This window comes from Psammomys obesus, unplaced genomic scaffold (genome assembly GCF_907164565.1).
Source record: "Psammomys obesus unplaced genomic scaffold, mPsaObe1.curated_primary_1811, whole genome shotgun sequence".
Lineage (NCBI taxonomy): Eukaryota > Metazoa > Chordata > Mammalia > Rodentia > Muridae > Psammomys > Psammomys obesus.
The window spans coordinates 12,306,998-12,332,210 of NW_026595981.1; the positions used below are offsets into that span (position 1 = coordinate 12,306,998).

Sequence of the window (25,213 nt, forward strand, 5' to 3'; positions counted from 1 at the left end):
AAATCTGTCCATCACAAAACGTACCTTGTTCAGTCTGAGCTGGCACAGCATGACTGACTTGTGTAGCTGACATCATAAGGTCTTCTGGCTGATATTTTTCTCTGGACGAGTCCCTGAGAACTTCTAGAAGCCAGGGAGAATAAGGAAATTCTCTGTATACAAGGAAACCTCGATTTTCTAAGGAACTTGGCCAAAGGCATAGTATCAAGTCCAAAGACAAGATTCACTTTCCATGTGGTTAGTGATTTTCTATGAAGAATTGTCACTGTAAAACAAGGTGTTTTGTAGGAAGCTGCTTCTTTTATGACATCATCAGACAGAGATTGTAAAGAGGGCTGTGAGGCATTCTTAGAACAGTAGCCACTCTCGTAGGGGACCAAGAACAGCAGCTCTGAAAACAATGAGGGTAAACACTCATGCTTAATCAGGATCCTGAAAACAAGCCAGCTAATAAAACATGGCATCTACCCAGAAGGGCACAGTCTTTCAGGTGTTCAAGACAAATAAAAGTGGGTCCAAGGTAGCAGTTTCTTCACACAGAGGGCCTGAGGTTACTACCTCCACTCCTCAGCGGGGACATGGGTGTATTCCCTCAAGCCAGCGAGGTGCTGCTGTCACCCTGAGCCCTCCTACCCAAGGAAGAGCGGAAGCTGCATATTCCACTGCCCACCATTCAACATCAGACTATCCTCGCTGCGTGTCCCAACAGTCAGGGCCTGGCCCCTCCACAGTGTCCACTCCACGGGGAACTAACACCAGACCAAGGGTAGAGACATTCCGCCGCCACTCTCCTCATCGAAAGAACCAGTCAGTGCAGACTGCGCTTTCCCATCCCTCGGGAGGACCTCGGAATGTCAGTCCAATCAGGGAAGAGTCAACTCGAAAAAGTGAGAACAAGCCAGGGCGTGAAGTTGGTTATCATTCCTCTCTGGTCTCTGATGCCAAATACCGTCACTTGTGTTTTGTAAGTGAAAAAGAGGAGGACCCACCGTCCAAGGTCCAGAACCCCCAGGGGGTTAGAGTACCCCGTAGAATTTCAGCTTGCCCAAAGGATGAAGCTATACAAACAGAACCTACCCGACGAACTACTGCCGAAGTCAAATCTTCAAGAACTGTCTCTATCCCAGAGCATGGCACTCGTGTCACTGCTGAGCAGCAGACACTCCTTAGAAAGAGCCCTCTCCAGGAACCAGAAATTGGTCCTCCCGGCTTAATTCTTTCAGAACTTGCCACCTCGCAAAAGAACATAAAAATATCATCAGGCCTCAAACTTTCTGTCCTTAGAGATTTAGATGGAGCACCTCGAGTTCCTTCACGTTCAGAGCGTTCTGTCTATGTTGAGACCAGGCCCTCCTCAAAAGTTTTAATGTCAGAAACGGAGCCCACTGCAAGGCCCCCCACCCGAGACCGCAAGGTGACCATCTCCCCAGGAAGACAGCCAGCACAGTCAAGCCATCATTTGACAACTCGAACGCCATCTGAAGGAGCCTATAAGTCTCCCCTGTATTCAGAGCTTTCTCCAAAGCCCTCCGTCCACGCAGAACTGGAGCTGACCCCTCGGCCTTTGCCCCCTCGGTCCTTACCTAGGTACGGGCCTGACTGCTCATGGTGGGCCTTACTGAATCCTAAAGTTGAAATACCCCCAAACCAGTCATCAATATTTGATTATGAACCTAAGTCCCCTCCTCCCCTAGACACTGTAGATCCGTTTTACGAAATGGACTCAAACCCTTTCTTTGAGGACGTGATGTCCCAGAGAGAAAAAGCAAGCCTACCATCATCACCAAGGGAGTCTTTATATGGAGAACCATTGACGGAAGGGCAAAACGCCCTGAAGTACAACAGCCAACAACCCATTCAAGGGTTCAGTGCTTTCTTCCTGGGTATGTGAAGAAGCAAACTGTCCAGGCGCAAGCCCACAATTAGTGAAAACAGGACACTGGGGTGGGCAGGAGAGCAGCCGCTCTTTGTGCTGGGCTCCAAGGCTGCCTTTATGCTAGAGCCAAAGCTGCTTCTGTCTTTGAGCTCAGTGCTCCATTGCCTTGCGTGCTACCACCTCTGAGCTCCAAGCCAGTGACAATCAATGCAAGTGGTTAAATCTGGAATTGAGCATTGACTCTAACAGGCATTGCAGCTTAACTCTTCTGTGGAAGGTAGAGAGTGGACTGCAGGGTCAGAAGTGGATTCCTCAGAGTGGAGATAAAGAGCTGAGGCAGGCTGAGGGTTAGTGAGGGCTGTTAAAAACAAGAGCCTCAGGTAAACACTGTGATTTCAAAGTAGAGTAGTTGGGGCATGCATGGTTTGGGTGCCAGGCTTCAAACAGAGAAGGTTGGAAGATGGGAGAGGGACAGCGAGCAAGTGGCACTCAGTCTTAGCTGGGAGGAGAGTGAAAAGGGCCACAGGCTAAGAAGACACTCTGGTAGAGACCTGGAGGGAGGGATGGCATTCCACAGACAGGAAAATGCAAGATTCTGTTACTTTCAGATGTTTCTGAGGAAATGTACAACCGGATCCTCTGGTGGCTGAAAGGTCTGTGTTTTCCCTCTTCGTGGAAGGCTTGGGCTGGGGGTGGGGCGAGAAGACAGGTGAGAGGTGAGAAGGTGGCCTCCATGCCTGCTTTGTACCGCTTGGTCTTTCAGGAAACTAAATGGCTAGGGTTTAGACCTAAATGAGCAGTGATTTTTTTTTTTTTTTTTTTTTTTTTTTTTTACTTTAAATTCTATTATTAGTCATCCCTTTGGGAATGTGAACCTCTTTCATTTTCAGCAGTCTCCTGCTGAGAACTTGGCTCTAGGGAGGAGAACAGTTTGAGCCCTGTGGTTTCTACACATAACCTCACCTATCTCATGTTTGTGTGTTTGTTTGTTTTCAAAAGATTTATTATGTATATACAATGTGTGTTTGCATGTACACCTGCATGCCAGAAGAGGGCACCAGATCTCACTGTAGATGGTTGTGAACCACCCTGTGGTTGCTGGGAATTGAACTCATGAAGAGCAGCCAGTGCTCTTAACCTCTGAGCCATCTCTCCAGCAGCCCCCCCCCCATATGTTTGTTTTTGAGACACAAGATCTTGTTACATAGCCTTGGCTGGTGTTGACCTTGCTATGTAGATCAGGATGGCCCTTGCATATATACAGATCTGCCTCCCTCCAGAGTGCCAGGACTAAAGGTGTGTGTTAGCACACTTAGCTCCCATCACATCTTTTAAGATTGAATTGATTTGATGTGTATGGGTGTATGTATCTCTGTGCCCATGAGGGCCAGAGCAGGATGTTAGATCCTCTGGAACTGGAGTTGTGAGTTATGAGCTGCCATATGATTGCTAGGAATTCAACCTGGTTCCTCTGCAGGAGCAGCCAGTGTTCTTAACCATGGAGCCATCTCTCCAGCCTCCTCCCAACCCCCACCATGTGTTTTAAAGAAAAATCACAAAAACAAACTGAAATCGTGTCCATTGCTGAGGCCACAGTGGTTCCGGTTAAGGGTCCAGAACTCCTCTCACGCCCCCGCTTGTTGCCCTCGTAGGAACTCTAGGCCTGCTCACCTCTCCTCTCCCCTTCCCACACCGGTAGGGCTTGCATTTGTCTCTGGAATCATTAGCATCCTCTCTGGTCCTTCTGCTCCTTTTTATGCTTGGCCACTGGTGGCATGGGAGTGTGAGGATCAGAGTGTGTCTCAGTAGCAGCAAGTTCTTGCTGTAAGAATGATGGCATGACAAAGCTCCTGTTCTATTAACGGGACATGGGACAGGGCTCTGAATGACACTCCTGGGGAGGACAGAGCCCTGAGAATGCACTTCAGTCCTAAATCATCCTCCCATTTGGAGGGCCTGACGAATGGGTGTTGCTTTATATGTAAAGCACTTTTACCAAGGTGTTTGGCATCATGAACACTCAGTAAATGGCAGCTGCTGCTGTTTGGGCCATTTGGGGTCCTAGGAATGGACTTTTGGGCTAGGCTATGCCTATATCAGCTGGGCATCTTTAGTAACACTCTCTTTTCTCCCTTCATGGTGACACTTCCTGAATTCCATTTGCTGCCCCCCTGGAAATGCCTGGCTGCCGCTGCTTTGTTTTGACAGATGAGGAGGTAAGCATCCTTCTGGGAGGTAATTTCTAGTCCAGTGTTCCGACCCCTTGTCTAACTCCTACTCCTGTCCTCTAATGGGAGGGGGTGTGGAAGATACAGAACTACAACATGTGATTAAGGCAGGCTGTTCACTGCACAAACGGGCACTGTGTCCACCAGGGGCCTTTGTACAAAAGTGTTATATGAGCTGAAGTTGCAGCCTTGAAGAGAAAGAATGGAGATCTTTTACCCAGTGCTCTAGGGGAAGACTGGGCAGCTATGGGTTGGATCATTCCCCATCTGGCTCTTCCCTCTCCTGCCTAGGGCACTTCAGAAAGGGGTCGCCTTTCTGGGTTACACACTATTTGAGTCCTCGGGTTAGAGAAGCATGAAGTGGGTTCTGTTCTTGGCAGCCCTGTGTCCTAAATTTGGCAGTGTTCTGATTTTGCAGTGCATTTACTGTTCCCTTATGTACTTACACTCTTCTTGGCCCATGTTTGATAAGATGGTCAAAGCTCTTCCTGCTTCCGTTCTTTCTGTTACCACATTCCTCTCTTCCCCAAAGCCTAGCAAAAGATCCTAGTGAGTCTCATCCATGGCTGGCTGGTCCAGGATGAGCAGTTGACTTCAGATGGAAAATGAGTGGGGACAGCAGGAGCTCAGATAACAGCACAGCTGAAGGGAAGGTGTCCTGGAATGCAGCTGCCCCCCCCTCTGCCATGAGTTCTTATCCAGCCTCAGGTCCTGAGCTCAGCTGTAGGTGGGAGCAGCCACTTTTAGAGATTATCATCTCCAAGCAAAACAGTAAGTCCCTCTTTCCTCTGTTTTCCTCCAGTTCTGCCCCGCTTCTTCATTCCAGAGACAGTTTTTATTTTGATGCCTGATACTCTGCTAGGCATTAATGCACGTACGCACGCATGCACTCAAACGTGTGTGTGTGTGTGTGCGCGCGCACACACACACACACACACACACACACACATTGTTTGCTTTGAGATCCTGACTACAGGAATGGGGAGATAAGACATGGACAATAATGATATATACTATAATAATATGCACTATAACAAATAATAATAGGCACTAGTCTGTGCTCAATGCCCAGACAACAGGCTGAATGAATGCTCTTGGTGGGGCTTAGGAGATGGGGAGTCAAGAGGAGGGTAAGGTAGGTAGCTACGCCCTCCTGTCCAAGACCAGAGGGGGACACCTTAATATAAATCTATACCTTTGAAAAGGGCACTGTTTTCTTTGGTTCAAGATTTGATGTCTGTGACTAAGCAGGCTCCTCTCCATCCTCCCCCAGCCTTACCCCCTTTTCTGTGCATCTTGTTTTAGTTTAGGAAGTCAAAAGTTCTGGCAGCAGAATGACTTATTCCCAAAATAGCTTTTATCCTGTCTGGATAATTACAGCTCTTCAGCCATGCTCAGTAGCAAAGATGCTCCTTAGAAGCCAGGAAGAGAAGGCTCTCAGGCAGTTGGGCTGGGGTCTTCTCTGGCTCTCCAGAAGTAGATTTTGGATAGAGTTTGGATAGAGTATCCCCCATGAAAAGCCGGCTCCAGCAGCCTGTCCTTTTTCATTACACAACCCTCATGCTGGCCTAGGTTGGCGGGCCCGTGGTCCTGGTATACAAGGTCTCTTGTTCCTCTGATTTGGGAATGCTTGACCATAGAGACTGTTCCAGATTCCATTCCCAGCAGGAATTCTCTAGTGGCTCAACCCCAGTGGCTGGCTCATGGAAGGCAGTGTTTGTTACTGAACTTCATTAAGCCCCTTTGGTCCAAGCTATGAAGCCAGATTTAGTCCATGACTCTGTCAGTCTCCTGAATGGCTCCTCGAGGTCTTCTTGTCTAGGGGTGGGGTTGAGAAGAACTTCTCATCCTTGGATTGGGATGGTAGGGGGTGGAGTCTCCTTTGAGAAGAGACTAGACTGAGGGGAGCATTCCTAACTAGCAGAGTCTTAACAAGAAGGTCCTACCCAGGCCTCTAGTAAGTCGGGAAACTGCCTTCTCTGGCCTGGGGAATTCTGAAAATAATGCAGCTCTTTTTGTTTTTAAATTCTTTGAGACAGGGCTTCTCTGTGTAGCCTTGGCTATTCTGGACGGGCTTTGTAGACCAGGCTGGCCTTGAACTCACAATGATCCACCTGCCTCTGCCTCCTTGAGTGCTGGGATTCCAATGATGTCGCTCTTAAGAAGGGCTGCAGTACCTCTGATGGACATAGCCATCCCATCCCAAGATCACAGGATGCCTGACCTACCTGCCTCTAGATGTGACTATTCTGGCTATCAGAGGAGGAGGTAGTTTCCTCCTTGCTGTACCTATCAATTATGCAAGAGACCAACACTTGGAAATTAGGGCAGGAACCAGAGGAGGCCATTTCAGTGGTACCCGAGGCAGACATGAAATGTCTTCAAGGTAAACCCTGAAGGACAGGGTAGTCAGACTCCTGTTGACTTCTGAACCTTGGGAAAGTTCTGTTCTGAGGCAGTTTACTTACAAAAAAAAAAAAAAAAAAAGCAAGCCCAAGTCTCTTAGGAACTCAGGAGTGTCTACATTCATGAAGGAGGTAACAGAATCCTAGAATGTAAACTATTTGAAAGGAATCCTGGGAACTCTCTTTCTCAATCTCCCCATTCCTCTTGTCTTGTATAGAGCAGTGGTTCTCAAGCTTCCTAATGCTGTGACCCTCATGTTGTGGTGACCCCCAACCATAAAATTATGTTTGTTGCTATTTCTAACTGTGATTTTGCTACTGTTATGAACTGTAACATAAATATCTCTGTTTTCCAGTGGTCTTAGACGATCTCTCACAACACACAGTTTTGGAGACTGATGGTTGAGAGACTAATGTTTAAAAGCATAGGGCACATGTGAGTGGAAACGAGGCAGGGTACTTCAGAAGGCTTTTCACAGCAGCTTAACTCCACCGCACAGTGTCTGACCCAGCCAGATGACACTTGGTTCATTTTCAGTGACTACAGGCAGCCCGTTCTGGAGCAGGATGAACAGCTGGTGACTTTTGGCTATGACTTGCTAATTTGGGGAAAGGTTAGGTTGACCAACTCATAAGGGTTTATTCCTGAAAGTCCCTTTCTTCACGAACTCTCGTTAGTCCTGGAGAAACCAAGAGTTTTGGAATGGTTTATCTCAGCACCAGACACTGGATAAAGAGTTGAGAAATGATTTCCCAGCTTCACCTTGAGACTTGGGCAGCTGACTCTTAAGCCCAGTGAAATGAGGGCAGGAAAATGTGATTTCTCCTTGGCTTTGATGGTGGTCCCAAAGCTAAGCTTCCTTAGTTTTTGTTGTCAAAATAATCCCACAAAGCCACATACATTTTGGACTCCCTAGTAGTATGGGTTTTTTTTTCCTTTTTGTTTATCTAATTTATGTGTGTGGGTATTTTTGCCTGGATATATGTCAGTCAGTATACCACATTTGTGCTTGGTACCCTGGGAATCAAGAAAAAGTTCAGATCCCTGTAACTGAAGCTACATATGGTTGTGAGCCTCCATGTTGGTGCTGGGAATCAAACTTGGGTCTGGAAGAGCAGCCAGTACTCTTAACCATTGAGTTGATATCTCCAGACCTTCTCTCCACTTCCATCAACGTACCTTGGAAAGCTAACTGCTCTTCTGACTGGACTCCATTTCCGGTTCTTTTTATTAGAATATTTTACTGACATTTGACATGATGATTTTGGTAAGGGGAAAGATGGCTTAGGTGGAATAGGAAGATTGGCTTCAGGGGGCAGGGCAGGATTCGAGTGAGGAAGAAAAATCTTTAACCCATAAGCCATCCTGACAGCTGCTTGGCCAGAAGGCCGCTGTGATGAGCAGCAGAGATGGTCCATGTCCCTTCACCCTCTGCTCAGCTGCCTTTGGTTCAGCTGCTGAGAGGGGAGCAGCAAGACAGCTGCTCCTCAAGGGCTGGACAAAGGCTTGGAGGAGGGGAACAGAATGTGAGCAATGCCTTTTAGTTCCTGAGAGAAGCCCCAGCTCTGACAGCCTGGAGAGGCCGAGTCTCTTCCTCCGCACACCCACTGTAGTCAAAGTTATCTAATTCCAGGAGGCCTCTGTAGTAGCTGTGCTTGGGAATTTGGGTTGGTTGGTCAAGGACTAAGACCTGAAAAGCTGACTCCACAGGCGGCAGCAGCATATTCCAAAGTCACTTTAAGGCATTACTCTGGTATTCTCTGCTCCCATCTCTCTAGACCCATTGCACGTGGACACTCCTAATCCTTTGGAGAGAAAACATTTGAAATAGCCACAGTTGGCAGCAGCTGGTTTGGTGTTGATAATATCCTCATTTGCAGATGTAATAGCTACTATTCATTTTAGTGGCTTTACTGTTTTGTGTTACTAGATATTTATAGCAACCTATGGAGTAGATATTTTTTTCTCTCCAATTCACAGATGAAGAAACCGAGGGTCTGAGCTTGTTTGTCAAAGCTGAGAACACTAAGGAACATTTCATTCTGGGATTCCATAGTGTACAGATATTCTTCTATAGCCATATCTTTCTGTAAAGCAGCTTCTCAGTTTTTCAGAAATGTCAAGAACTGTGAAGAGAATAGTATTACTGAGGGCACATTCATGTCTTCACATGTGAGTTACAAGGCTGAGAGCCAGACAGCCTGAGAGCAGACAGAACGGAGGACAAGTGACGGGTCAGTGAGGTCTAGGGCCTGAAGGCTTGTCTGTGCCCTAAAGTCAGAATGGAAAACTAATTAGTGCATTGCTTTCATCGGCCGTTATTGATCAGCCAGCTCCTGAGGGCAGAGCCCCGGGTACTATCACATCACATACTCTATTCCCCAGACAGAAGTCAGCAGAGGTTAAAATGGAAGACAGGCTCCAGCCCCTGAGGGGCCTTTGCTTAATGTGGGAGAGAACAGTACACAAACAGGTCACCTGAAAGCGTGTGGACATCCAAGGATGAACAAAGTCTAGTGAAATGAGTCAGCAACCCTTCTAGCACAGAAGCATTTAGGAAACGTCAGGGTCAGGGGAATCCTTTGACTCAGTATGACCAAAACCTAGGTATATCGGTTTCCTAAAGACTGCAGGGTAACAGAGTCCATGACCTTGGAACCCAGAGAGGTATTCAAAGAGAGGTTGGGAAGATAGGAGAGTCAGGGAGTAATGACATCAGAAGGCATGCAAGGCTCTTGTGACCTGGACCTCTTGTGTCCTTACTAGTCAGGGGGAGATGGAAATTCCTACTCTACTGAAATGGGTTGACCTCTCACACCTTGCTAGCTTCAGACCTGCTCTCTGTGTGTAACTACATAATAGGTGCCAAGAAACAAGATGATCCCTAGCCTTGCCACCCACATCTCTGGCCTGTTCCAGGAATGTGAAATACGAGGCAGCAGCTGGGGCGTGGGGGTGAGGATAGGGGTCCTGAAGAGAGTTTTTTTTCTTGCTTCTGTACAGACTTACTGAGGTTTCATTGAAAGACACACCCCAGGTCTTTGGCTACGCCAGAGCTCTTGAGCAGTAAGTCATTCATTTGTGGCAGAAGGAAGACACGATTAGTTCCTGAATCACTTATGGGAAAAGGCTGCTGAGAGGCAATTGTGGCCTTTGCTTATCACAGAGATCTGGAATATTGACATTCTGTGATAACCATTCCTTATCTTGGACTTGAAGTTAGGTCCTGGTTTAGCCCACACACAGTCCCCTTACCAAGTTGCTGTGCCATGCAACCCACCATCCATGAATGGGTAGAAAAGACATGGTAGAGGACACCAGCAAGTGTCCTGTAGAGGGCTCAAGGTAGCATGTCACAGCTGTGATTGCTGGTTTGAGTTTCTCAGGGAGCGATGTGATCCTCTGTGCCAAGCTAACTGTCTGTTCCCCAGATGGATGTTTGACTCCCCATGTTAGCACTTGGGAAATTGTACCTTACTCAAAGATACCTCTCTGGGTGTTGAATTTTGAGAAAGACCCAGAGTTGTGTGAGCTGAATGGTCTTCAGGCAAAGTTGGCCAAGCCACCTGACAGCAGGCGGCGGGAAGGGTATTCTTCGTCACCATCAGTGATTTATGCAAGAGCAGCTGCATCTGGGCTGTGCTTCTGACCAAATATGAACCCTGCCCTGATCAATACAGAGAAAGAGCTAGACATTGTGGGGAGAATCAGTTTCTCTCAGTCAGGGAAGTAGAGGTCCAGGAAGATCAAGGACTTTTCAATAGACAAAGTTGCCACGGGGACAAATGCTAAGACCAAGCTCTCATAGAGCCTTTGAATGCTACAGGATTAGCATACAGGCCTGTGGAAATGGAAGGCTTAGCCCATCTGCAGCTGTCATTTCACCCAGCATGTTTCAATAACATGGTTAGAAAGGGCCTGTGGGCACTGAGACCCATGCTCCTTGGCTTGGACCCGAGGTTTATGGTCTAAGGGTTCTCTTGGGGTTTTTCTCAAGGCAAGCTTCCACCAACACACCTCAAGACATTTGGGGCTCTGGAGCCTGTGCCCCAGAGGTCGTGCAGAGAAGCTGTGGGAGTCCAGCCACAATGGAAGATAAACTAGCCAAGCTGCCTTTTGAGATATTTCTGGGTCCACACTTAGAATGGGTTAAGGTGGGAGTCTGGTGGATTTGATGATAATGAAAACAAGACTTTGTGGTTAGGCTGCCATTCCCTCCTTTTTAAAAGGACATGCACATACACACGTGGAAGCCAGGCCGGAGTTCAGTCTTGGGTGTTTGTTCCTCAGGACAGCCATCCACCTTGTTTTTTTGTTTTGTTTTGTTTCAGACATGCTTTCTGACTGGGACCTGGGGCTTACCAGTTAGGCTAGGCTGGCTGTCCAGTGAGCTCCAGAAATCCACCTGTCTTTACCTCCCCCATGCTGGGATTACAGTAGGCCACCACACACAGCTTTGTTTATAGAGCCCGAAGATCAAACTCAGGTCTTCCGGCTTGCACTACAAGCACTTCTATACACTGAGCTGTGCATGTCCCCAGCCCAGGGTCTGTTTTCTGTGATAAAGATCTTCCCCACTCCCACCCACATGACTAGAAAGACTGATGATATGACTTAAAGGTGTGTTCTAGAAGCCTGGGGCTGTGTGTAGCCTAAGGTCGACACTCAAACATTACAGCAACAACAGCTGCTGCTTCTGTAGACTTCCAGCAGCACTGGCTTTTCCCTTTTGTCTTTGTTTTTCTGGGTGCAGCTTGAGATCTCCTGGCTACCAGAGGCTTTGTCAGGAACCTGTTTATACTTCAGAGGGTCCCTCACTGAAGCCAAGCTGCAGGCCCCCACTGTATGCCTCAGGATCTTTCTTGTCTTTTAAGGACCAAGCTTGTGCCTTGTTCTTGTCTGCCTGTAAGGCTTACCGAAGCATACAGTACTCTCCTACCCCACTGCGTTCACTTTTAGAATGCCAGAAGGAACTTTTTCAGTTTTCTTCTTTCTTTTCTTTCCTTCCTTCCTTCCTTCCTTCCTTCCTTCCTTCCTTCCTTCCTTCCTTCCATCCTTCCTTCCTTCCTTCCTTTCCTTCCTTTCCTTCCTTTTCTTTCTTTTCTTTCTTTTCTTTTCTTTCTCTGTGTAGTCCTGGCTATCCTGGACTCACTTTGTAGAACAGGGTGGCCTCGAACTCATGGCAATTCCCCAGCCTCTGCCTTCCAGAGTACTGGGATTAAAGGCATGAGACACCATGCCCCACTAGAAGGAAGTTAGAATCTTAGAGACCATCTAGTTTTATCCCCTTAATTTGGGAGGATGGAAATTGAGGCCTTGAGTGCTGAAGTGAGTTTGCCTAAGGTCTTCTACCTAAGCTTGCTAAGGAGAAAGGTTTCTCCTTAGCTTGCTAGCACTTGTACTCTGAAAGGGTTATGGCTGCAGAACTCAGCTTTCTCTGAAGCATATTCAGGCAGAGACCAGTCAGTCGACCTTCCCTTGGGGAAGGGCTTTTGGGGGTCAGGGAGGGCCATGTTTCTGGAAACTTCCACAGGAGCCTGACCCGTTCAGACCCTGCTTAACTCAGGAAATCCCTTTCCAACTCCCCGTTCCCAAGACTCCGCCTTCAACTAGCTGCTGCTCTGACCCTTCTGACCTTTTAATGCTCCTAAAGCTGCCGGGTCCTGGCACATTCGTGCCACTTCATCTCACCTGCTTCGTCGGAGGAACGGCTTGCTTCACTGCTTGTGCTTGGCCGGTCTTTCCAGAGCCCCCCCCCCCCCCCCCACACACACTCTGCTTTGCCCCAGGCAAGGCTCCCCTTCCCTCGTATTGCCGGTCTGTCTCTTCCTTCCACCCTTCCAGCGCTTGATCTCTGGATAATGTATGCAGCAAATCCTCTTTAATCTTTAATCTGGGGTCTTGAACAAAAGGAACCTGCCGCTAACCCTTGTCCTCTTCACCGTGTGAGTAGAGGTGGAGAATGTATGACATTTCCCTCTTAGGAGGTATAGTGTGGGCACAAGTAGTCAGTAACTTGGCTGTTCAGTTGGCTCACTCTCCTAAATCCTTGTTGAATCTCCAACTCTTCTCACAACTCGCCCTCCCTGTGGCAAAGGCAGCATCTTCCAGGGATGCCAGGTGGGCTGGTTTATTTTTTTGTGACTGACTCGAGTTCCTGCGGTGCAACACAGCCTGGAGAGACCATTCTAGAAAAATGAGTTGCCCAGTGCAGCCCTGGGCTTCTGGGGGAAGCTCACTCAGGCACCCACCGCGGCTGCAGAGGTGCAGGCCCCGCCCCGGGCCCGACTAGCCCCGCCCCACCCCGCCACCAGCGGACCGCACTCTGCAAGGCTAGTGGGGGCCCCGCTGCACAACGAGGTCGGCGCGCAGCTCCCACCGCGGGTTGCTGGGGCGCTGTCCAGGAGGAGCCGGCCCGGCTCGGGCTGCAACCATGGTAAGGAGAGCGGGCAGCCGGAAACGCAGGGCCTGCCACTCCCGGGCGGCTCCGAGGGGACGTAAGGCGCTGCAGCCCTTGCTGGGCAGGGCGGGAGGTACTGTCCCCGGCCCCGGGTTCTGACTAGGCATTGCTGGCGCTAGGCGCCGCGTCGCCGCTCTCAAGTTTATTCCTTCTGAGTGGAGCTGCTTCGAGCCTGCCGCGACCCTCAGGGTGCTACCCAAGGTCTTGGAGGAAGGAAGGAATAGGTCAGTTCTGTGGGAGGCGCCAGCTGGTGCTGGAGAGGACCGCACTGAAGAGGATGGTAAGGGATCTCTGCCCTTGCCGGAATCAGCTGTGTTGCCTGGATGACCCTTCCTCAACTCACCTCCCCAGGGTGCAGAGACTAGCACCAACTTCCTTTGGAAAACATGGAAGAAATCCATAAACACTGACAACCTCACTAAAGGGGATGATGACATCTATGACCCACATCCCCCGGACCCTTCTCAGAGAGGAAGAGGAAAGTCCGGTCCACTCTTGTGTAGGGGCCAATCAGCTCTATCCCTTTGCCTCCCAGACCAGAACCATGGGAAACATTCCTCCTGCTGCATCTACCCCCTCCCTGCAACTAGGTCCCTCTGCAGTGTGTGGGGGTTGGGGGGGGGAACTCATTCCTGCCACCTGCCTGTGAGAAGAGAAGCTGTAACCCCAGATAAAAGTTTTCACCCTTGGCTCTTCGGCTGTTGTTGCCAGATACTGCCAGAAACACAATGTATTGGTTTCAGGCTTCCAGGCCACACACCATCCTCTTCTTCCAGACCTTGCCTTCTGCATGGGGAGACACAAGCTGTTTACAGCAGGAGGGGATTGGTGATCAGCCCACAGGATGTTGGCTGTGAGCAGCTGCCAAAAGGGAACTCTCCCGGCCCCATGGAAGCTGAGGCTTTCAGGTCTGGAAAGGCCAACCTTTTGGGCTCTTGTCTCTCAAGCTGTGTCTAGGCAGAAGCCCAAGTTTTTGGCCAGGAAGTGTTAGTGACCCTATGACCTACTCCAAAAGGGGTTCCTGGGAGAGGCCAAGCAGTGCTTGTCCTTATCCCAATCTCCCCCACCTTCTTCCCACATGGGAGATGGACAGACTGATTGTTCCAATACAGAAGCCCGGGGAAGCACTGATTACCCCCAGTGCTAAACCCAGCAGGAACCAGGGGCTGCTTTTTCTGCCACACAGTAAGTTCAGTTCAACTGAGGTCTTTGGGCTTTCAACTTGGATGAGGCCACCCTGCTCTTTCCTAACCAAAGACACCCCAACACTACCCCGATGTCCAGTTTCAGGCCTCTGCCCTCACAACCAGCCAAGTGCTTGGGCTGACTGGTTCATGTCAGGCCACACTTCTCTATGTGGTGTCTTGCCAACGGACAAGCCAGTACCCTTTGGAAATCAGTGGGGAGACCTCCTGAAGAGCTCTGGGAAGTTTAAAATTCCGCATGAAAAGAATGATGACCGGACACTATTGATGGCTGGTTTGTGACTTGAGATGCACTGCAGCTTTAAATCAGCTTGAGGTATTTGTTACTTGGGAGTGCTTCCTCTCCTCAGCTGTCTTGGGGCAAGGAAAGGAAGGACATTAAAGCCTTAAAACTAAGACTGTTCAGGATCACAAAGGGTATTTCTGCCCCAACCAGAAATACTGGCCTCCTGACTCCTAGTGGAATGCTCCATCTGTACACCCCAGCTAAGACCCCTCAACTGGTCTATCTAAATGGCAGTTCTCAGTCCAATGGGATGCCAGCCTCCTTTGATTTGAACCCATGTTTCCTAGTGATTCTGTGGAAAAGGTGAGGTAGTAGGATATAGGTCTTTATGAGTATAGAGGTCATGGATGTTTGGATGGCTGGAATCCATGGAGCAAAGACTCCTTTGGGGTTGGTGTTCCCTGCAGAGAAATCTAGTTTTCTGGACAGTGGGACAACAGCTTCTTCCAGTAGGGAAAGACAACAGGACACTTGGGAAGAAGCACAGGGCCATTCCCATGGTACCTTTATGCAGGGGATTTTTGGGCATTCCCACCCTTTATTGTTGCTTAAAGTTAAGGTAAGAGAGATGGAGGGGTGTTGGGATCTTTGGACAGAGGTTCCTTGGGTGGCTGTTGCCATGTACTGATGGGCCGGGTCACCTTACAGATACCTCCTAGTCCTCAGGCAGGCTTCAGTGTCCTTAGCGGTTAACAGGAGAAGCCAAGTGGCTCAAGCCTGTGCTGCAGCTTGTTGGGAGGTTGGTGCTGTGCCCACCAGGGCAGGAAGCAGGCAGGCTTCATGGGATAGCGAATCAGAGGAGGAGGGGACTGCAGAGGAACCCAGTGATCCCACTGCAGCTGAGCTGACCTTGGCGGGTGGGAGCCCAGGGGAGGGGAAGAGGAGGTGGAGAAGAACATTCCACAGGCTTTTTTGGCCCCTGCCAGAGACACAGTAGGGTCAAAGAGAAAGGGAGAAGGAACAAACCAGGAAGCCAGAGGACAACAAGAGCATCAAGACAAGCCTGTTTCTGTGTGAGGACCTTTGCCTGGAGATAAAGCTAGACCTAGAGCTTGCTGACAGGGGTCTGAAGTGGGGCATGGACCATTCACTGGGATGGCAAGGGAACTCTGTCCCTGAGGATGGGACTGAAGCTGGGGTAAGGTGGTGCTCGGGGAGGTGGGTAGACCTAACTGGTCTTCCACTTGGCCTTGACTGGCATAGGGGCTCATATTGGAAAATGGTTTGGTCCCTGGCAGAGCTGGGGAAGGGGATAGACAGATGGGCAAAGAACCTGGTGCCTTCAACTCTGTCTGGAGCCCTTTGGCCTTCCTCATGCTGATGTACGTTCTGGCAGGGAAGACAGTGGTGCTGGGGTCCTGGTAGCTCTGCCGGAAGACTGTGGGCTTGGGATTTCCATCAGTGCTTCCTGTCTGCCTTCCTTGTTGTTGTTCCTTCTGCCCTGTGCCCCAGAGAGAACACAGTCCTTTCTCGCATGCTTAGCAGGACCCCCAAGATCAACTTCTGTGTCACCGTGTGGTGATGCAGGGAGATTTTCTGGAATTCCCCAGACTCATTAGCGGCCAGACAAAAGCCTTGTTCCATCCTTTCTCTGCTGCTGTATAATTAATTTGGCCAAGCCGGGGGCAACAATTAATCATTATGTTAGACCAACAAGCATAAACTGGGTTATATGGTTACCCCACTGGACCTCAGATACAATGGGTGAGAGGAGCCTGTATAGTCAGGCTTGCCTTAGCATAGCCTCTTGGGGGCACTAAGGTCCATATGCTGGTCCCACTTTCCTCCTTCCTGTCCAAGCAAAGCCTGAAGACTAGTGATGAGCAGGTGTAGGGACCTAAGTGGTGCCAGACTCTTCCCTCTAACCTCCCCTTCTCTGTCTCTTCTAGCATAAACCCGGCAGTGTGCATGTCTGTCTCTTTCACTTCTGACCTTCGTGAAATGGGGGTATGCAGGAAGGCTGTGGCCATCTTATCTCTCCTGCTCTGGCTGAGACTTCACAGTGGTCCAGGGTAGCCCCGCTGGCTTGGCCAGTCCCCAGAGGGTGACTCAACCTCTGCAGCTGGCCCTTGTCCATTGTCTGGGGGTGGCACGTGGATGTTGTGAGACAGAGATGAGCCCAGCACTGCCAGGCACCCCACAAAGAATGCTGACCCCTCAAAAGAGAGGGGAAACTCTTGGGAAGCTTATGGCTATGGGAGAGCTAAGGGCAAGGGTAGAAGAAACCACTCACCTTCCATGGTGATGGTGGAACAGGCTTCTGCAGGGAAGCCAGTCAGTCTCTCTTTCTCATCCCCCACATTCTTGGCTCCTAGATGGGGCCTGTGACCCTTTCTGTACTGCTGAGTTCAGGGAAAATGGGCAAGGAGGCAGCCAAGGGGTCCCTCCCCTAGATGTCGTTCCCAGTGTATGGCACATTTTTAGAGCAGGCAGTCTAGCCATAGTTTGGCCCTCCCAGGCCTTTTCAGCTCTTTCACCTGGCTGTTCCTGGCTGCCCTCCATATTTAGCATCCATGGGTTGGGGTCGTGCCCGGGACTGGACTTGTTACTCTTAAGTTGTGGGGTTTAGGGCCAAATTTGGGTATGGTTCAGCATCTAGATTAAGAGTAGGGTCAGTGGGCTTAAATTCTGGGCAGCAAACCTGGAAAATGAGCCCCTGTAGTAGAATATGCACCTAGAGCCCCAGCACTGTCAGAGGCAATGAACCCTCTGCCCGAGGACAAGCCCCTCTCCCCACCCTGCCTGCCAGTGCACTTCTCTGATGCTGCGCTTCTCTTGAGTGACACGCTCAGGTTGTAGGCCTCTGCTCCTCGCCTTTTCTTTCGGTCTGATTTCTTTGCCGTCGGGAGAGTAGCTGGCCCCCTGGCTAGGGCAGACCCTTAGAAATGGCAGCTTCAGTGGTACTCTGGTGGCAGATCAGGGCTTTGTAGAGCTGGATCCCTGGGCCCTTCCCAGTCTCTTGGCTTGGGGAGGCTAGTGAGCAGGTGGTGTGGGGGTGGGGGTGGGGAATAGGCGTGAGCACGGCGCTGCTGCTGTTTCTTTCCCTTCTAACCACAAGTACTTTCCTTCTTTCCTTTTCACCTGCCTTTTGCCTCAAACTTCCCATCCTGCCCCCTTCTGCCACTCCCACCTACTCTACCCCAACCCCCAGATCAAGCGTTTCCTGGAGGACACCAGTGATGATGCCGAACTGAGCAAGTTTGTGAAGGATTTCCCAGGAAGCGAGCCCAGCCACCCACCGGAGGCCAAGACCAGGGTGTCCAGGCCCCAAATCTTGGAGCCCAGGCCCCAGACCCCAGAGCTCTGTGATGATGACCTGGAGTTTAGAGGCAGCTTGTGGCCCCAGCCCTCTGACAGTCAGCAGTACTTCTCTGCCCCAGCCCCTCTCAGCCCTTCCTCCAGGCCCCGAAGCCCGTGGGGCAAGCTTGATCCTTATGATTCCTCTGAGGTAGAGACTCCAGCCCCACCTTTGCCTCTCAGTGGGTGGGTGCAGAGCGACCCGGGGAGGGCAGAGAGAGTCCAGAGTAGCTGTGTGTTCATGTGCGAGTGCATCAAATGTGTCCATAGGGCCTTTCTGTCCCGCATCAGCCCCGCCTCTGTGGTTTCTGCCTTGAAGGCATGGGGAACTCAGAGTAATAGCAGGGACTGAAGACCTGGCCAGAGGCCTCAGGTGGGAGCTCTAAGGATGGGGCAAGGATCTAGTAGAGGAAGGCTGGCGATCGGAGCTTCTTCTCACCGTCATGGCTTCTGTCTTCCTGTCCACTAGGATGACAAGGAGTATGTGGGCTTTGCAACCCTCCCCAACCAAGTCCATAGGAAGTCTGTGAAGAAAGGCTTTGACTTCACACTCATGGTGGCAGGTAGGAAGGGGCGAAGGCTGGGCTGGGCCAGGGCTGTTTCGGGTAGAGTTGATGTGTGTGTCTGCTGAGTGCGTGAGGAGGGAAAGAATGAACAAACAAACGACCAGGTTCTTTTTTTTTTTTTTCTTTCTTTTTTTTCAAAATCACGTAAAACATGGCCCAAAATGTGCAGATATGGAGGGAGGAGGGAGGGGAATGAAGCACTTGACTAACAGTTTTCTAGTATTTCCCACTTGCTACCTTGGGCAGTGTCTTGTCTTCATTTAATCAAGATGACTGCACAAACTTCCAGCTCGAAATACTGGGCTTTGGCTGCTCTAGCTCCCATTGGCAAGACAGTAGTGTGTTCTAGATCTTGATCACGTGGATCTTGCCTTCTGAGTTGGTGCCTCTGTCTTCCCTCCCTAGGAGAATCGGGCCTGGGTAAATCCACTCTTGTCAACAGCCTTTTCCTCACTGACCTGTACCGGGATCGGAAACTCCTCGGTGCTGAAGGTAAGGAAAGGAGGAGGAAGCTGAACTCCCTACAGGTGCTGGAGACGGGCCTCTCTCCGGCATGTTGGAAGGTCTGGCTTCCTAGAGAGACGTGTGGCTTTTTTCCATAGACCTGTCTGGCCTGGCAGTTCACCAGCCAGCTCCTAAAGCTCTGGGTGCTGTGCTGGGTGTGGTGGTACACACCATTAGTCATAGTACAAGGAGGCAGAGGCAGACAGGGCACGATAAGTTCAAGGCCGTCCTGGTCTACAGAGTTCTAGGCCAGCCAAGGCTACCCTGTCTGAGGGAATAAAAAAAGATTTGGGTGCTGAGGCAGGGCAGGGACAAGAATCCTGATCTTTCAATGAGTTTTTGACCCCTGAAGGATTCCAGGAATCCAAGCAAAAAAGCCTGGATCAGAGAAGAAGCTGGGGCCAGAGCCAACAGCCACCGGCATTTCCTGTGTTGGGAAATGTGGTTTTTGCTGGTTCCCAGGGAACAGGCCCTCAGGCGCCTAGGGGTGGAAAGGGAGGCCGTCTGGGCAGCAGAGCTATCTGGGGTGGGCTTTTTTTTTTTTTTTTGACTGGGCAGGACGATGCCCTTGCCCTCGCCTCAGTTTCCCTCTCCTCCAGAGCGGATCATGCAAACTGTGGAGATTACTAAGCATGCGGTGGATATAGAAGAGAAGGGAGTGAGACTGCGGCTCACCATTGTGGACACTCCAGGGTTTGGAGACGCAGTCAACAACACAGAGTGGTATGTCCAAACAAGCGCCCCAGCTGCCCCTGCCCCGCCCACTTACCGCGTGCATCCACACAGGTCACACACGGTCACGGACAGGCATATTTGCTAGGAGTAGGAGTCCGTGACCTCGCTGGACAGCTGGATTCCTTTAACTGGACAGCTGTCTCTTCTGTAAAATAAGAGGGAAAGGACCAGAATGGATGGTTTTATTTATTTTTGAAATACACAGTCTTACTGTGTAGCCCCAGCTGGCTGGAACTTACTATGGAGCCTAGGCAGGCCTTGACCTCAGAGATCTGCCTTCCAAGTGTTGGGATTAATATTTTTTTAGATAATGTCTCTTGCTGTATAGTCTGCGACCCACTATGCAACTCAGTCTAGCCTTGAACTCAGGGGTTCTCTTGAATTAGCTTTCCAAGTGTTGGGACTGCAAATATGTATTACGGTGCGCAGCCCTGAATAGATGCTTTTTTTTCTCCTGTTTTTTTTTTTTTTTTTTTTTTTTTTTTTTGAGACAGGGTCTCTGTGTAGCCTTGGCTGTCATGGACTCACTTTGTAGATTAGGCTGGCCTCGAACTCACAGAGATCTGCCTGCCTCTGCCTTCCTGAGTGCTGGTATTACAGGCGTGTACCACCGCGCCTGGCTTGAATAGATGCTTTTAATATTCTTTCCAGTTCTGACATGTAATCTTATGTTTGTGGGGACTTAAGGAGAAAGCCTCAGAAGAGCAAACACCTGTGAAAGCCTATAGGCGCAACATAAACACTGTCATCTCTCCTTTCTCTCCTTTCCCCAGCTGTTATTTTAGGTGCTGCAAACAAAGTTTGTTTAAGGGGGAAATAAAGGGAGGTGTGAAGGAAAGAGAAGCAAAAGAGCAAAGGGAAAAAAATAGCCAGGGGAATGCGAGGAGGGCAGAGTGATGCACCATTGGAATCTTGGGAGCTGGAAGAAAGACCAGTTCCAGGCCAGTCTCAGCTCTGAAGACTGGGTTATGGAGACACTGTCTCAAAAAAACAAAACAGAACAACAAAACTGAAAAAGAAAGAGTTAGGGGAGGGTGGAAGGAAGAAGAAAAAGAAAGGTGCTCCAGGCACCCTTCAGACCACCTAAGGAAAGAAAGGTGGGTTTGATACATGCACAGGCTCGTACCCTTAGCTTTCATTTTTTTCATGAACTAGAGGAATGCTTAGGTAATGGTCACACATAAGTGAGTAGGTACAGGTAATGAACAAAAAAGGCAGGAGAAAAGGGCAGTGTGTTTGATGAAGACACTGGGCAGATAGCACCAACAACACAAATTTTGGCATTTAGCAACTGCATGATTTTGAGCAAATGGTTGCATTCTTTCTAATGGAAAACAAAACAAAACAAAAGCCCCCCCCCCAAAAAAAAACAGTCATTTCTTCATCATCTGTTTGATCTGAAAATAATTATGTCTGTGGATTTTAGCAATGGTAACTGCAAGGCCAGCAACAAGATTTGTGGGTCCCCTTATTTATAAGAACATCAGACCGAGTGTGGCCTTCCTGAGTGCAGATTCCTGTGTGTCTGCACAGGCTGACACACCCATGGTGCTTACCCCGAATCTTACCATCTCACTGACTAATCTGACCCTCATAGACCTTTCTAAACCCTCATCACCTGCTTTGTCATTACACCACGTGGCTATCTGTCCTCACAGACAACTGGTTCATCATCAGCTTCGTCTGAGCCTTGACTGGATGGCCATCTCTTACATCCTCGGTACAGCACTGTGTTAGTTTGTGGTACATGGTCTTGTGGTTTCCATCAGTGTTTCTGATGGGCTACGATGGCCCTATGTTGATCTCTGTAGACACCTTGTCCGGAAATTCTAATCCCAGCTAGTACCTGGTCTCTGCTGTAGCAGGTACCACATCCAATCCACTTACCTCCTTTTAAATAAATAATTTCAATTTCAGTAAGGATTCCTTTTCAGTAGTAACAGTTCTCATATAATTCTACTTCACTGTTTATAGTACCTTCATAGATACTAATTGAGTCATCCAGCAGGAGTAAGTGGGGCATAAACATATGAGGTGGACATTCTTAGGGGGATACAGAGCAAATATGAATGATCTTCATCCCTGAGAGGCATACAGCCTGGTGGTAGTGGGGGAGCAGAGGGAGAGCCACTTTGGTTTTGTTTAAAGATTTATTTATTATGTATAATGTGTTTTGCTGCATGTGCGACAGCAGGCCAGAAGAGGACAGCAGATCTCATTATGGATGGTTACGAGCCACTTTGTGGTTGCTGGGAATTGAACTCAGGAGCTTTGGAAGAGCAGCCGGTGCTCTTAACCTCTGAGCCATCTCTCCAGCCTGGGAGAGCTATTTTGTAATGAGTTGTGTCCATCAGGTAATGAATGGGTCAGGCCATGTGCAGCTGCTCACACTGAGCTGGCAGTCGTATAGCCAGGCACTCTCTAGTGGTAGAGAACTACCACTAAGTAGTTCTCTAACTGCCAAGTTTCTTGAGGATTAGATTTCATTTCTTCATGTATAAAATGTGAATGCTGAGCTCAAAGTGCTGGTGTCACAGCAGTGAGGATTAAACTAGATAATAGAAGAGCAAGACCTAAAAAATGAAGTAGTTGTTGTTCTTCTTCAAAAAGATAGGGTTTCTCTGTGTAGCCTTGGTTGTCCTAGATTTGCTCTGCAGACCAGGCTGGCCTCGAGCCCACAGTGATCTGCCTGCCTCTGCTTTCCCGAGTGCTGGGATTACAGGTGAAAATGAAGTTTTTAAAGCGCGCGCACACACACACACACACACACACACACACACACACACACACACACGGAGAGGGCCTTTGTTTAACCATGGGGACACATTTCGAAAAACAGATCATTAGGTGATTTCATCATTGAACGAACATCATAGAGTTTACTTAACACAAACCCAGATGTTATAGATCAGTTACTGCACATGACCTCTCAAGGGGCAAGAGACCGAATATGAGATAAATGAGGCTGCTGTTGGCATGGCGCAGCCATTGTTTTACAGTAACCCTTTTTAAAGTAGAAAGCATATACTATAGTATGCTACAGTGAATGAAGTGACAGCCATTTGTTATCGCTGTTAAGTGATAATTTTTTGTGCTATACTTTAAAAAAAAATACTTCTTATAGATTTACTGTCTGTGTCTATGGTGTGTTTGTGCCATGGCATGCATATGGAGATTAGACGAGAATGCTGTGGAATCAATTTTCTCCTTTTACCTGTGTGGCTGGGATTGCACCCAAATCCCTAGGCTTGTGTGACAAGCATTCTTACCAACTGAGCCCTCTCGTCAGCTGGCTTTTTGTATGCCAGGCAGCACATGTAACTCAAAGGTGCTCTGATGTTAATGATGGCCAGTATTTTGTAGCTCAGTTATCTTGTGGGACTGGTGAAATATATGGATTCAAAGTCGACCTGAAACATCGCTTCCTGGTGGATGACTGTGTAGAGGAATATGCATATGCTGTGTAGAGGAGAGCAGGGTGCACTGATGTAGTCAAAGGTAACCCTCATGGAAGAACTGGGTGGGATAAGAAGGACAAGGTCTGGAGAGGCAAAGGCCCTGAAGCCAGACTGTGACCTTGACTTAGGGTTTCCCTGGTTTCTGACTGCATTCACCTGCTGCCACTTTGCTGTTCTTCTCTGCCTGGTCACCCTTCAGCCCCTTCTGCTCATCAAATGAGTATTCATTGAACCGCTTATGTACCCAGTCTAATTTTCTGTGAAGACATGAAATGCTCCCACTCGACCGAGGTATTCCCCTGAAAGAGTAGGAAAGCAAAACATGGCTCCAGCCAGAGTTCCCCAGGCAGCCCCCACTCCCACAGTTTCTCTGCTTGTCTGTCCTTGCCCCAGCTGGAAGCCTGTGGCTGAATACATCGACCAGCAATTTGAGCAGTATTTCCGAGATGAGAGTGGCCTGAATCGCAAGAACATCCAAGACAACAGGGTGCACTGTTGCCTGTACTTCATCTCACCCTTCGGCCACGGGTATGGTCTGAGCCTGAGGCTCCTGACACCACCGGGTTCTACTAAGGGAACAGGCCAAGAGCACCACGGGCAGGGCTACCACTAGCAGGTGGTCACAGATTCCTGTTCCCCAGGCTCCGGCCATTGGATGTTGAATTCATGAAGGCCCTGCATCAGCGGGTCAACATTGTGCCTATCTTGGCTAAGGCAGATACATTGACGCCTCCTGAAGTGGACCGGAAGAAATGCAAAGTGAGGGAAGCTGATGGAGGGAGGGAATCAGGTGGGTTTCTAGAAAGGATGGGGTACCCAGAACTGTGGACCCCTCATCTGTTTGCCAGATTCGGGAGGAGATTGAGCAATTTGGAATCAAGATCTATCAGTTCCCAGATTGTGATTCTGATGAGGATGAGGACTTCAAATTACAGGACCAAGCCCTAAAGGTGGGGCCAACCCAAGGGCACCCCCTTCCCATCTTGTTTCTGCTGGGCAGAAGAGGGGAGTAGAATTCCATATGAGGACAGCCTGTTGGGGTGGAAGAGGACCCTGTCTTCTTAGAGCAAAGCAGAAGATACAAGTGGAAAGGAACAGGTGAGAACAAGGATGCTGACGGGCAACCGTAACTTCTTTTAGGAAAGCATCCCGTTTGCGGTGATTGGCAGCAACACTGTGGTAGAAGCCAGAGGGCGGAGAGTTCGAGGCCGGCTGTACCCTTGGGGCATTGTGGAAGGTAAAGCTCTGAGCTTGCGCTCTGCGCGTCCTTGCCTTTAGAGGCTCTCTATCTCTAACCCTGGCTGACGCCTAGCCTTGCTATGCAGTGGAAAACCCAAGTCACTGCGACTTTGTGAAGCTGAGGACAATGCTGGTGCGTACCCACATGCAGGATCTGAAGGACGTGACCCGAGAGACACATTATGAGAACTACAGGGCACAGTGCATCCAGAGCATGACCCGCCTAGTAGTGAAGGAACGGAATCGCAAGTATGACCAGAAGCCAGGACTAAGCTGGCCAGGGGGATCCCAAGTCCTCCCCTTATTACTCTACAGGCCCCAGGCTTCACTCAAGTCGGTGCTGGGGTACCCCCAACCTTACTACCCTCCTTTCCCCCTCCCTTCAGCAAACTGACGAGAGAGAGTGGTACTGACTTCCCTATCCCTGCTGTCCCACCAGGGACAGATCCAGAAACTGAGAAGCTAATCCGGGAGAAAGATGAAGAGGTGAGAGCAGTATGCTGTGGCTGTCAGCCTGGGAAGTCCCCTGTGTGAGAATTCTCAGTATCTCTTGGCTTGGGAATAGCAGGACCCCTGGCTCTGGTACAGATGTGGGGTATTGAGTGGTTCTGCCATTTTCATCATACCCATGGGCTACCAAGGCCCCAGACTCAAGGGTTTACAATCTGGGGACACATCTCCAGCCCAGTAAGACCCTCCCTATCAAACACCCTGTTTTGATGTATGTGCGTATTTCAGCTGCGGCGGATGCAGGAGATGCTACACAAAATCCAAAGACAGATGAAGGAGACTCACTAACTGGCTTTTGGACCTGAATATTTAAACCTCTTCTTCCTGCCCATGCCAGCTCTCCCTGCACCAGCTCTGCTCAGGCTCCCCGCAGCTACTACCAGTTCGCCTTATATCCCTGCAGACTTCTCAAGAGACTCAGAGGAAATAAACTTTAACCTATA

The 25,213-nt window shown here is 49.5% G+C and overlaps 1 protein-coding gene across 13 annotated transcripts; it reads left to right on the forward strand.

The window, feature by feature from the left end:
• The first annotated feature begins 457 nt into the window (after window positions 1-457).
• Septin4 (septin 4) lies at window positions 458-25,213 on the forward strand. 13 transcript variants are annotated; one of them, XM_055619742.1, is made up of 14 exons: window positions 458-1,883; window positions 2,485-2,529; window positions 4,085-4,092; window positions 17,613-17,909; window positions 18,228-18,321; window positions 18,730-18,816; window positions 19,428-19,551; window positions 23,415-23,549; window positions 23,663-23,780; window positions 23,870-23,971; window positions 24,162-24,258; window positions 24,347-24,509; window positions 24,700-24,746; window positions 24,999-25,075. In XM_055619742.1, the coding sequence occupies exons 1-13, from the start codon at window positions 458-460 to the stop codon at window positions 24,716-24,718; spliced, it is 2,715 nt and encodes a 904-aa protein (XP_055475717.1). In that variant the 3' UTR covers window positions 24,719-24,746; window positions 24,999-25,075. The 13 variants fall into 13 exon arrangements, with proteins under 13 accessions (XP_055475717.1, XP_055475724.1, XP_055475722.1 ...); XM_055619746.1 differs by lacking the exons at window positions 458-1,883; window positions 2,485-2,529; window positions 4,085-4,092 and adding exons at window positions 12,825-12,946; window positions 13,090-13,250; window positions 16,351-16,408 and having other exon boundaries at window positions 24,647-24,746; window positions 24,999-25,213; XM_055619749.1 differs by lacking the exons at window positions 458-1,883; window positions 2,485-2,529; window positions 4,085-4,092 and adding exons at window positions 12,821-12,946; window positions 13,090-13,250 and having other exon boundaries at window positions 24,647-24,746; window positions 24,999-25,213.